Raw genomic sequence first — 12,183 nt, 5'->3', positions numbered from 1 at the left:
ATTGAGTTAACTGGAGTTGTTTTTTGTGTTTACTAAGGAAGCTGGGAGCCATGAAATATGAATATATAAAGTTTTCCAAATAACTGGGAGTCAATTATGCTTATCATCACCTCCCATCTTTACACCAAATGCCAATCTGAAGTTCTGCAGTAGTACAGGAAGGTACCGTATCTGTCCAAAACTCAGTCACTGGACACAGAGCACCAGAACTCATCTCCATTTGGTATTTCATGAAAACTAGAATACATCTTGGAGGCCTTCACTTTTAAAAAAACTTTATTTTAACAGGGAGTCATACTGAGACCTATTTTACAGAAGAGCCCTGTATTACAGAAATGACATACACACATCAAAATTATAAATACAAAATGCAAGCAGAAAGAAAACACGGTCATAAAAAACAACAACATTCATCAGTAATAAGGTCCTCAATCAGCTTTCTGAATTGCCCTAGAGGCACCAAAACAACACATTAACAACATTTTGTTCCACAAATAAGGTGTAAGAAACTAAAAGCTGATTTACCTAACTCAGTGGAGACCAAAGGAATGTCCAGTATCAACCTACGTGACATCAAAGAGAGACAACCAACTTTCTGGTAGAGAATGCAGTGATGACTACTAAAACTGATGCCTGTAATGAAGTGCAGTGCGCTATGATAACGGCTTTAATGAAGTGGCAGATGTGTTCATATAGATGATGTCGCCATAGTCTAGGACCGATAGGAACGTCGACTGAATAATTAGCTTTCTACTATTTAGCAAGAGGCATTCTTGAAGAAGAACATTTTGATTCTCAACTTCTTAACTAACTCATCAATATGATTTTTAGAAGACAGCTTTTCATCTACACAGATATATATTTGTAAGCAGGGACTAAATCAATATGGGCACCATACAAAGTACATTTGCTTAAATCATCAGAGTTCTTTTTATGCGCTCTATAGAAAGTTTTACCTGCATTCAATACTAATTTCAGTCCAATCAAGCTTTCTCAACACTGGGGCCCCACAAGAGTGCGTTCTCAGCCCTCTCCTGTACTCCCTGTTCACCCACGACGGCGTGGCCATGCACACCTCAAACTCAATCATCAAGTTTGCAGACAACACAACAGTGGTAGGATTGATTACCAACAACGACGAGACAGCCTAGGGAGGAGGTGAGGGCCCTCGGAGTCAATGTCAGCAAAACAAGAGATGATCGTGGACTTCAGGAAACAGCAAAGGTGGCACCCCCCTATCCACATCAACGGGACAGAAGTGGAGAAGGTGGAAAGTTTTAAGTTCCTTGGTGTACATATCACCGACAAACTGAAATGGTCCACGCACACAGACAGTGTGGTGAAGAAGGTGCAACAGCTCCTCTTCAACCTCAGGAGGCTGAAAAAATGTGGCTTGTCACCCAAATCCTTTACAGGTGCACAATTGAAAGCATCCTGTCGGGCTGTATCACCGCCTGGTACGGCAACTGCACCGCCCACAACCGCAGGGCTCTCCAGAGGGGGGTGCGGTCTGCACAACACATCACCGGGGGAAAACTACCTGCCCTCCAGGACACCTACAACACCCAATGTCACAGAGGAAGGCAAAAAAGATCATCAAGGACAATAACCAACTGAGTCAATACCTGTTCACCCCGCTTCCATCCAGAAGGCGAGGTCAGTAGAGGTGCATCAGAGCTGGGACTGAGAGATTGAAAAACAGCTTCTATCTCAAGGCCATCAGATTGTTAAACAGCCATCACTTGCACAGAGAGGCTGCTGCCTACCTACAGACTTGATATCATTGGCCACTTTAATAAATGGAACACTAGTCACTTTAATAATGCAACTTCAAGAATGTTTACATATCTCGCATTACTCATCTCGTATGTACTGTATATACTGTATACTGTATCCTTCACTATATATTCTTTACTATCTATTGCATCTTAGCCCCTCACCCCTCACTGCTCATCCATATATTTTATATTTATATATTCTCATCCCATTCCTTTACTAGATTGTGTGTATTAGGTTTTGTTGTGGAATTTGTTAGATATTAGTTTTTGTTGTGGAATTGTTAGATATTACCTGTTAGATACTGCTGCACTGTCAGATCTAGAAACATAAGAATTTCGCTACACTCACAATAACATCTGCTAACCATGTGTATGTGACCAATAAAATGTTATTTGATTTGATTTCAAGGCAGACCTTAGTTCAGATAGAGCCTGGTCAACCATGGGGACAATAGCACACACAAATGTATCATCAGAATACAAGTGCAGGTAACAATTTTTTACAGTCAATATTGTGAAAGTAAATGTTGAGAGGCTTCACTGCAGGTAGATTGTATGTTTAAAATTTCAACATAATGTTTGAAAAAAAAATCGTAATAAGTACAGAACCCAGAATCGACCCCTACGGTACCTTTCGTGTATGCCCAAAAACACAAATTTAACACCATCAGTAGATACACATTGAATTCCACCTGTCAAGTAATTTTGAAAACAGTTACATGCAACCTGGTCTAGGCCAATTGAGGAAAGCCTCCAAATTAGCGAGTGGTGATCAACAGTATCAAAGGCCTTTGACAGGTCGATTAAGAGGGCAGCACAATGTTGCCTTTATCCATACAGTTAACCACATAATTTATAAATAGGGATGCAGTAGAGATAGTGCTATGACCTGGTCTAAAACCCAACTGATGTACACTACCGTTCAAAAGTTTGGGGTCACTTAGAAATGCCCTTGTTTTTGAAAGAAAAGCAATTTTTTGTCCATAAAATTAACATAAAATTGACCAGAAATACAGTGTAGACATTGTTAATGTTGTAAATGACTAATGTAGCTGGAAACTGATTATTTTTAAAGGAATATCTACATAGTCGTCCGGGATACTGGCCTTCTCGACAGAGTTCCTCTGTCCAGTGTCTGTGCTCTTTTGCCCATCTTAATCTTTTATTTTTATTGGCCAGTCTGAGATATGGCTTTTTCTTTGCAACTCTGCCTAGAAGACCAGCATCCTGGAGTCGCCTCTTCACTATTGACGTTGGTGTTTTGCAGGTACTATTTAATGAAGCTGCCAGTTGAGGACTTGTGAGGCATCTGTTTCTCAAACTAGACACTCTAATGTACTTGTCCTCTTGCTCAGTTGTGCACCGGGGCCTCCCACTCCTCTTTCTATTCTGGTTAGAGCCAGTTTTCACTGTTCTGTGACAGGAGTAGTACACAGCGTTGTACCAGATCTTCAGTTTCTTGGCAATTTCTCGCATGGAATAGCCTTCATTTCTCAGAACAAGAATAGACTGACGAGTTTCAGAAGAAAGGTATTTGTTTCTGGCCATTTTGAGCCTGTAATCGAACCCACAAATGCTGATGCTCCAGATACTCAACTAGTCTAAAGAAGGACAGTTTTATTTTATTTATTTTATTTCACCTTTATTTAACCAGGTAGGCTAGTTGAGAAAAAGTTCTCATTTGCAACTGCGACCTGGCCAAGATAAAGCAAAGCAGTGTGACACAGACAACAACACAGAGTTACACATGGAGTAAACAATAAACAAGCCAATAACACAAACAAGTCAATGACACAGTAGAGAAAAGAAAGTCTATATACAGTGTGTGCAAAAGGCATGAGGAGGTATTCAATAAATAGGCCATAGGAGCAAATAATTACAATTTAGCAGACTAACACTGGAGTGAAAAATGAGCAGATGATGATGTGCAAGTAGAGATACTGGTGTGCAAAAGAGCAGAAAAGTAAATAAAAATAAAAACAGTATGGGGATGAGGTAGGTAGATTGGGTGGGCTATTTACAGATGGACTATGTACAGCTGCAGTGATCGGTTAGCTGCTCAGATAGTTGATGTTTAAAGTTGGTGAGGGAAATAAAAGTCTCCAACTTCAGCGATTTTTGCAATTCGTTCCAGTCACTGGTAGCAGAGAACTGGAAGGAAAGGCGGCCAAATTAGGTGTTGGCTTTGGGGATGATCAGTGAGATATACCTGCTGGAACGTGTGCTACGGGTGGGTGTTGTTATCGTGACCAGTGAACTGAGATAAGGCAGAGCTTTACCTAGCATAGACTTATAGATGACCTGGAGCCAGTGGGTCTGGCGACGACTATGTAGCGAGGGCCAGCCGACTAGAGCATACAGGTCGCAGTGGTGGGTGTATAAGGTGATTTGGTAACAAAACGGATGGCACTGTGATAGACTGCATCCAGTTTGCTGAGTAGAGTGTTGGAAGCTATTTTGTAGATGACATCTCCGAAGTCGAGGATCGGTAGGATAGTCAGTTTTACTAGGGAAAGTTTGGCGGCGTGAGTGAAGGAGGCTTTGTTGCGAAATAGAAAGCCGATTCTAGATTTGATTTTGGATTGGAGATGTTTAATATGAGTCTGAAAGGAGAGTTTACAGTCTAGCCAGACACCTAGGTATTTATAGTTGTCCACATATTCCAGGTTGGAACCGTCCAGGGTGGTGATGCTAGTCTGGCGGGCAGGTGCGGGCAGCGAACGGTTGAAAAGCATGCATTTGGTTTTACTAGCGTTTAAGAGCAGTTGGAGGCCACGGAAGGAGTGTTGTTTGGCATAGAAGCTCGTTTTATTGCTTCTTTAATCAGGACAGCAATTTTCAGCTGTGCCAACATAATTGCAAAAGGGTTTCTAATGATCAATTAGCCTTTTAAAATGATAAACTTGGATTAGCTAACACAACGTGCCATTGGAACACAGGAGTGATGGTTGCTGATAATGGGCCTCTGTACGCCTATACTCCATGAAAAAAATCTGCTGTTTCCAGCTACAATAGTCATTTACAACATTAACAATGTCCACTGTATTTCTGATCAATTTGATGTTATTTTAATGTACAAAAAATATGCTTTTGTTTAACAAACAAGGACATTTCTAAGTGACCACAAACTTTTGAACGGTTGTGTACATTTAGAATACATTTCAAAGACAAGAAAGATCTTAGCTGAGAATGAATCATTGATTCTAATATTTTAGATAGCCAAGAAAGTTTAGAAATAGAGTGATAAATATTTAGGTCACAAGGGTCACCACCTTTTGTGAAGGGGAAGTACATGGGCCACCTTCCAAACTTTGGGGATAGTACCAGATATAATGGTCGGGTTACAAATATGGGTTAATGATTCAGCAATCAGGGGAGCAGAGAGCTGCACCAAAAATGGGTTAAGCTTATCAGGCTTAGTGGATCTTTTTTACATAAATATTAAGCAAGGCATCGAGCACATCACAGGTAATGAAAGAAAGATTCACTAGAAGGTGACGGGTTAAGCGTCAAGTCGGCTAGAGGCTGGCAGAGGGAAGAGCAGTCGATTGGCTGACCAGGAATGCAGGAGGCAGTGGCTAAATCAGAGTAGAACATGTCATGTAAATACTCCTGAGGAATAAACTTCAAAAAATATATTTAATTAAACGATGATTAGTATTATGCTGTTGGTGTAGGCTAAACTGAGTAGAAGATGCAACTCACTGAAAGCAAAGGCAGATTTAGCATCAGTCAGCACCAGTTTATTGATTTTCTATAACTGTAGCAAAACATTCTGCATACAGACAGATACATTTTGTTTGTATTATTATTATTTATTTATTTAAACATTTTACCCCTTTTTCTCCCCAATTCTTGCGACATTCAATTGGTAGTTACAGTCTTGTCCCATCGCTGCAACTCCCATACGGACTCGGGAGAGGCGAAGGTCGAGAGCCATGCGTCCTCCGAAACACAACCCTGCCAAACCCCACTGCTTCTTGACACACTGCTCGCTTAACCCGGAAACCAGCCGCACTAATGTTTTGGCGGAAACACCGTACAACTGGTGACCGAGTCAGCGTGCATGCTACAGACAGACAAATATTGAAAGTGAAAAGAACAAATTGAGCCACTGTTGAAACTCAGGGTTCTATTCAATCAGATCCGCTTTAGCCGACATCCGTATAGCAGTTGTTTTGGCAGTGTTGGATGTGGAACTAGGCTACATTAGACCTGTCAAATCCATAAGAGGCTCCTGACATTAGGCTATACCAAAGACTGTCTATTATATTGACAATATACTCGAGTGACCGCTCTAACAATGGAAATACATGTCCTCAAAGATAGAAGGCAAGCAGGAAGAGGCGAGATTGGGTGGGACCATTCTAGCCAATGAGAGGGCAGATACACGTGTGAACAACAGGCCATAGTTCTAGATAGAGGACTCATCTTTGAATCTGTGCCATTATAGCATCTGTGAAAGCATGGACAGTGCCATTGAGGCTATCTCCATTTTAAAGTAGCAATTTTCTTCTTCTTCATTGGCTGATTGCTCCCAACTCATAGGAATCCCACCTAGTTGACTATTTTAAAATGATAGAAGCCCTTAATGGCAATGTCCATGCTAAAATGGGTTATATCCACGATGAGTCCTCTATCTTTCTCTATGACAACTGATATAAAGTCGTTTTTTCCCACGTGTGTCCACATATCAGTGCATTCGTAAAAACCTAACCATTACGAAACTTCTGTTTTAGAAAATGAGCAATTACATTTTTTGTTGACCAAATTCGACACTCTTACTGACGTCCATACAAAAACTCCTCACTTCATGTGCTTATTTTCATGGACAGAGTAAATCCTCTCCCGCTTCACCTCTTCCTCTCTGGCTATACCTATAATGTAATTGGCTGCAGGGAGTTGATTTAAGAGAAATCCCACACAGCATTGTTTACAAATGCAAACACTGGAATATGAGATGTAATCTCGACCTCTATTAGGCTGATATAAATTCTCATGATTTTGTTGAATGATTTTCAGTTTAAGAGTCATTATTTCTATATAGCCTACACTTTCTTGATCTGAACTTCTAATGTAAGTGGGATGGATGTGGCTTCGTGACAATGATCAATAGCAGCTGGTTACTGATTTGACAGCTCCAACCAGTTATCAGTTATGAGGGTGTCGGCTGCCGCTGGTTAACGCTTGATCTGATTGAATGTAGGCCTCAGTCAAATAAGACCGGAGAACCCTGTACACGTACAGTGCATTCTGAAAGTATTCAGACCCTTTGACTTTTTCCATATTTTGCTAAATCACAGCCTTATTCTAAAACAGATGAAATTGTTTTTTCCCCTCATCAATCTATACACAATACCCAATAATGACAAAGCAAAAATTGGTTTTTCAAAAAACAAAAATATCACATTGGCATAAGTATTCAGACCCTTTACTCAGTACTTTGTTGAAGCAACTTTGGCAGCAGTTGCAGCCTCGAGTCTTCTTGGGTATGACACTACAAGCTTGGCACACCTGTATTTGGGAAGTCTCCCATTCTTCTCTGCAGATCCTCTCAAGCTCTGTCAGGTTGGATGGGGAGCGTCGCTGCACAGCTATTTTCAGGTCTCTCCAGAGATATTAGATCGAGTTCAAGTCTGGGCTCTGGCTGGGCCATTCAAGGACATTCAGAGACTTGTCACGAAGCCACTCCTGCGTTGTCTTGGCTGTGTGCTTAGGGTCGGTTTTCCTGTTGGAAGATGAACCTTCGCCCCAGTCTGAGGTCCTGAGCACTCTGGAGCAGGTTTCATCAAGGATCTCTCTGTACTTTGCTCCGTTCATTTTTCCCTCGATCCTGACTTGTCTCCCAGTCCCTGCCGCTGAAAAACATCCCCACAGCATAATGCTGCCACCACCTTTCTTCACTGTGGGGATGGTGCCAAGTTTCCTCCAGACAGCACGCTTGGCATTCAGGCCAAAGAGTTCAATCATGGTTTCATCAGACCAGAGAAACGTTTTCCTCATGGTCTGAGAGTCCTTTAGGTCTGGATTCCGTCTGGCCACTCTACCATAAAGGCCTGACTGGTGGAGTGCTGCAGAGATGGTTGTCTTTGTGGAAGGTTCTCCCATCTCCACAGAGGCGCTCTGTCAGTGTGACCATCGGCTTCTTGGTCACCTCCCTGACCAAGGCCCTTCTCCACCAATTGCTCAGTTTGGCCAGGCAGCCAGCTCTAGGAAGGGTCTTGGTGGTTCCAAACTTCTTCCATCTAATAATGATGGAGACCACTGTGTTCTTGGGGACCTTCAATGCTACAGACAATTTTTGGTACCCTTCCCCAGATCTGTGCCCTGACATAATCCTGTCTCGGAGCTCTACAGACAATTCCTTCGACCTCATGGCTTGGTTTTTGCTCTGACATGCACTGTCAACCGTGGGACCTTAAAATTGATTTCATTGTCATGTTTTGTCAACAATCTACACAGAATATTCTGTCAAAGTGTGTGCCTATCCAAATCATGTCCAATCAATTGAATTTACCACAGGTGGACTCCAATCAAGCTGTAGAAACATCTCAAAGATGATAAATGGAAACAAGATGCACCTGAGCTAAATGTAGAGTCTCATAGCAAAGGGTCTGAATACTTAAATAAGGTATTCCATTTTATATATTTTTTTATAAATATGCAAACAATTCTAAAAACGCTTTATGGGGTAGATAGTGGTCATTGGTGGTCATTTAAAAAAATCTATTTTAGAATTAGGGAAGTGGTCTGAATACTTTCCATCATAGCTTTGTGAAGTTTATGGAAATCCTGTACATATGATTGGGGTCCCCAGGATCGAGTTTGGGAAACGCTGCTTTAGTATGACAGTATCACAACTTCAAAGGGAGGAATATGTTGAGTTTGGGAAACGCTGCTTTAGTATGACAGTATCACAACTTCAAAGGGAGGAATGTGTTGAATTTGGGAAACGCTGCTTTAGTATGACAGTATCACAACTTCAAAGGGAGGAATGTGTTGAATTTGGGAAACGCTGCTTTAGTATGACAGTATTACAACTTCAAAGGGAGGAATGTGTTGAGTTTGGGAAACGCTGCTTTAGTATGACAGTATCACAACTTCAAAGGGAGGAATGTGTTGAGTTTGCACCCTTTGTCTCATCTTCTTCCATCTTTGAGAGACGTATGGTGAATATACAATGAGGTTACAGACACAATGGTTTCTTCCTTTTCAACATATCATAAACAGAAAGACTGCACATCATACAACATCTCAAGCAACACAACACAACTGTTCCATTATTATAATTTTTTGATTGAACCTTTATTTAACTAGGCAAGTCAGTTAAGAACAAATTATTATTTACAATGGTGGCCTACCGGGAACAGTGGGTTAACTGCATGTTCAGGGGCAGAGTGACAGATTTATATCTTGTCAGCTCGGGGATTCAATCTAGCAGCCTTTCGGTTACTGGCCCAACACTCTAACCACTAGGCTACCTGCCGCCCCTACACTCTAACCACTAGGCTACCTGCCGCCCCAGCATAACTGCTAGTACAGAAGTATACAATATAGGTACAGTAACATTATATATATGTGAAGAATAATGATGCTTATGAACTGATGTATACAAGAATGAAAAAGCTTATTGTAAAGCAAGATAAGGGAGAGTCTCCATACTGTATTTTGACATAAAAGGCATTGCTACTGCTTTCATTCACCAAGTGTTATTACACTGGCACAATGCACACAAGCACGCACACACACGTACACGTACACATGCACACACACACAGACCCACACACAGACACACACACACACACACACAATTTATTGAAATTCAGATAAGTAATAAAGTCCTCACAGTTTGCAAACAGTCTAAAATTTGTTATCCAGTAACCTAAAATGTTGTAGCGCTAACTGTTGTTATAGCAACACAATATCCTTTCAATATTTACATTTATTTAATGATCAACTAAATCTACTTCATATATTGTATGTCCTTTACTTTACAATGAAGATAAAAATTGATTTCCTTCAAGTTTTCACTGTAGTTTACTGCTGCCTCCCTAACCATTCCACACAAACTTGCTGCAATAGCAAACAAGATTAATTTCCAATTAAAAATGCAAATCCACTGCAAATACAAATTGACCGATAAAGCTGTTGAGAGCAAAGCCAATAGAAAACATACATTTAAAAGGTATTTTCCATTTCCAACATGGTAGTTTATCTCAGACCTACATTCAATTAAAACTAGGTTTTAAACGCAGCTAAGATTTAATGTCAGGGAGTCAAGCAGGGGTTATCCTCATGGTGTTGACTTTAATAAAATGAAAGTCCTTTTGAGTAAAACCTTTTTTCTATACCGTTATTATTTCACCAGGGTCTCCGTTTACACACAGGCTCCTGCAGTATCAAAAGGCTTGATACTATATATTGATGTGCCATTTGATATGTACATAAATATTTATATGAATAAATTCCATTATGTACACCTTCATCCATATTTCTTCAACACAAATTACTAAATACAATTCTAGGTCAGCCTAGACTTGACCAAGACAAGAAGTGATTTCATGTAAGTTAAGTGGTTTATCTGTTAATAAACACCGTGTTAAATAGACCCGCACTGGGTGAATACACAGCGAATACTTCAGTCCTTAACATTCAAACTGCCATGAGCTGGGTATATTTCATTATGCTTGTCTGCAGGTAAGCTCTATTGTTCTAGAGGTTTTACTCTGAGTAATTCTCTCTGTAATCCTCAGTGAGTCCCAAACGAAATAACAAAAATTGTCTGAGCCTTTAATGCTACAAAACATCCCACAGTGCTCTCTGATTGAATAACAACCCGAAGGAAACTTCAGGATGCAGGTTTCTGTGTGAGATGTTGCTGTTAAGCCTTGCCTGGTGAGGCTTGAATAATCTGTCTTGGGTTCTAGATGTTTGAGGTTTATTTGCTCATTTACATTCTACCCTCAGCTCTCCCAGACAGCATCCCCCTGGAACCATACTATCCAACTCTTAAATTGATGAAAAGGAGGAGAGTATTTCAGAGAGAGTTAGAGAGATAATGTGTGTATGAAATGAATACACTACAGATGAGGAGCCACCAATCTGAACATGCAGCTAGAAATATATGCAACTCAGTTTTAGTACACAAAAAATATTTGTGAGTTTATTATCCTTTTTAAAATATTTTTTTTACATGTCCTCAATGAGTTCCTCCCTCCCCTTCACCCTGATCGTGCCTATATCTTGGCCAACAGCAGAAGAAGGGACAGACATAAGGAGAGCAACCAGAAAGAGGCGGGACCTAGATGGTGGGTGTGTGCTTTTAGAGACTCCTGGTTAATCTCTTCCTGGTTGGGTGGGCTCAGGGCATCAGCAGTGCCAGCTGGTTGGTTACGACTGGAGCACATGTCATACAGGTTACCAGAAAACTGCATCTTCTTGGACTCCTGTCGCAGAGACTCCCAGACTGCAGCAGCCTCATCAGGACAGCCCGCCATCGCCACGTTCGCACAGTCATGAAACTCATCCCAGGACCTTTAGGGGATGGAAGAGAGATGGTCACATAGCTCTTGAGTTCTAGAATAACTTTTATACGTCCATATCTTTCTAACAACCAGGTATAACAATGTAGTTCAAGACACTATTATTCATCTGTGTGATACAGTAAAGGATCCCCCATGAAACCATGGTTGTAGTTATTTGGTTGCTATGGGAAGGGCTGTGTGTAAATCTATAAGAAGGAGATCAGGCAGAAGAACATTGGTCCAACACGACATATGCCCGTAACATTACACATCATAGATTCACATTCCCTGGGTACAAGTGCAGAAAGGCTAAACTTGTACTGTATTTGGATATGGGCCCTTAGTATAAACTCAACCCTAAAACAGCACATCTGCTGGGGGCTTAGGTGCATCTGTTTACCATACACACAGGAGACCTTGAGGGGAATGGGTGAAACAAAGTGGAAGCAAAATGCAGCCTTGCAAAGTCCCAGAGTCACATGTGCAGTAGAAAACAGCAGAGTAACAGCAGGTGAAGGGTAGCTTGTTAGCTAAATCTGACCGCAGTCTCTTCTGATTAAAATAATAAAGGATTGCTGAGGTGTTAGATTGAACACTTGATCTAAAACATACACCGCATGCTAATGCACAAACAAACACACATAAAGATACACACAAACCAAGTTTGAGGGAAACAATGACATTACCCGTTCTAATAATGGCAGATTTCCCCTTCATTTCTATTCTATACTCATAGTAAGCTCTCCTATCATTCCATAGAGAATACTGACAGTGGTGCAGCCTTGGCCTAGATGCAAATCTGAGAATTTTATCCAGGAGAGAAAATACTGCCTTTCTATTGGTCCCTGATAGATTCCTGGGAAGTGTGTGAATATGTGTTA

The 12,183-nt window shown here is 40.9% G+C and overlaps 1 protein-coding gene across 1 annotated transcript in view; it reads right to left on the bottom strand.

Annotated features, from left to right (window-relative positions):
• Window positions 1–9,228: 9,228 nt before the first annotated feature.
• Window positions 9,229–12,183, bottom strand: part of nrn1la (neuritin 1-like a) — a 50,040-nt gene continuing 47,085 nt past the window's right edge. The window contains exon 3 of the mRNA XM_024425339.2: window positions 9,229–11,312. Within this exon, the coding sequence (XP_024281107.1) occupies window positions 11,015–11,312 (298 nt within the window). The 3' untranslated portion in view covers window positions 9,229–11,014. The remainder of the gene's footprint in view (window positions 11,313–12,183) is intronic.

This window comes from Oncorhynchus tshawytscha, linkage group LG06 (assembly GCF_018296145.1).
Source record: "Oncorhynchus tshawytscha isolate Ot180627B linkage group LG06, Otsh_v2.0, whole genome shotgun sequence".
Taxonomy (NCBI): domain Eukaryota; kingdom Metazoa; phylum Chordata; class Actinopteri; order Salmoniformes; family Salmonidae; genus Oncorhynchus; species Oncorhynchus tshawytscha.
This window is presented reverse-complemented; position numbering and strand designations above follow the sequence as displayed.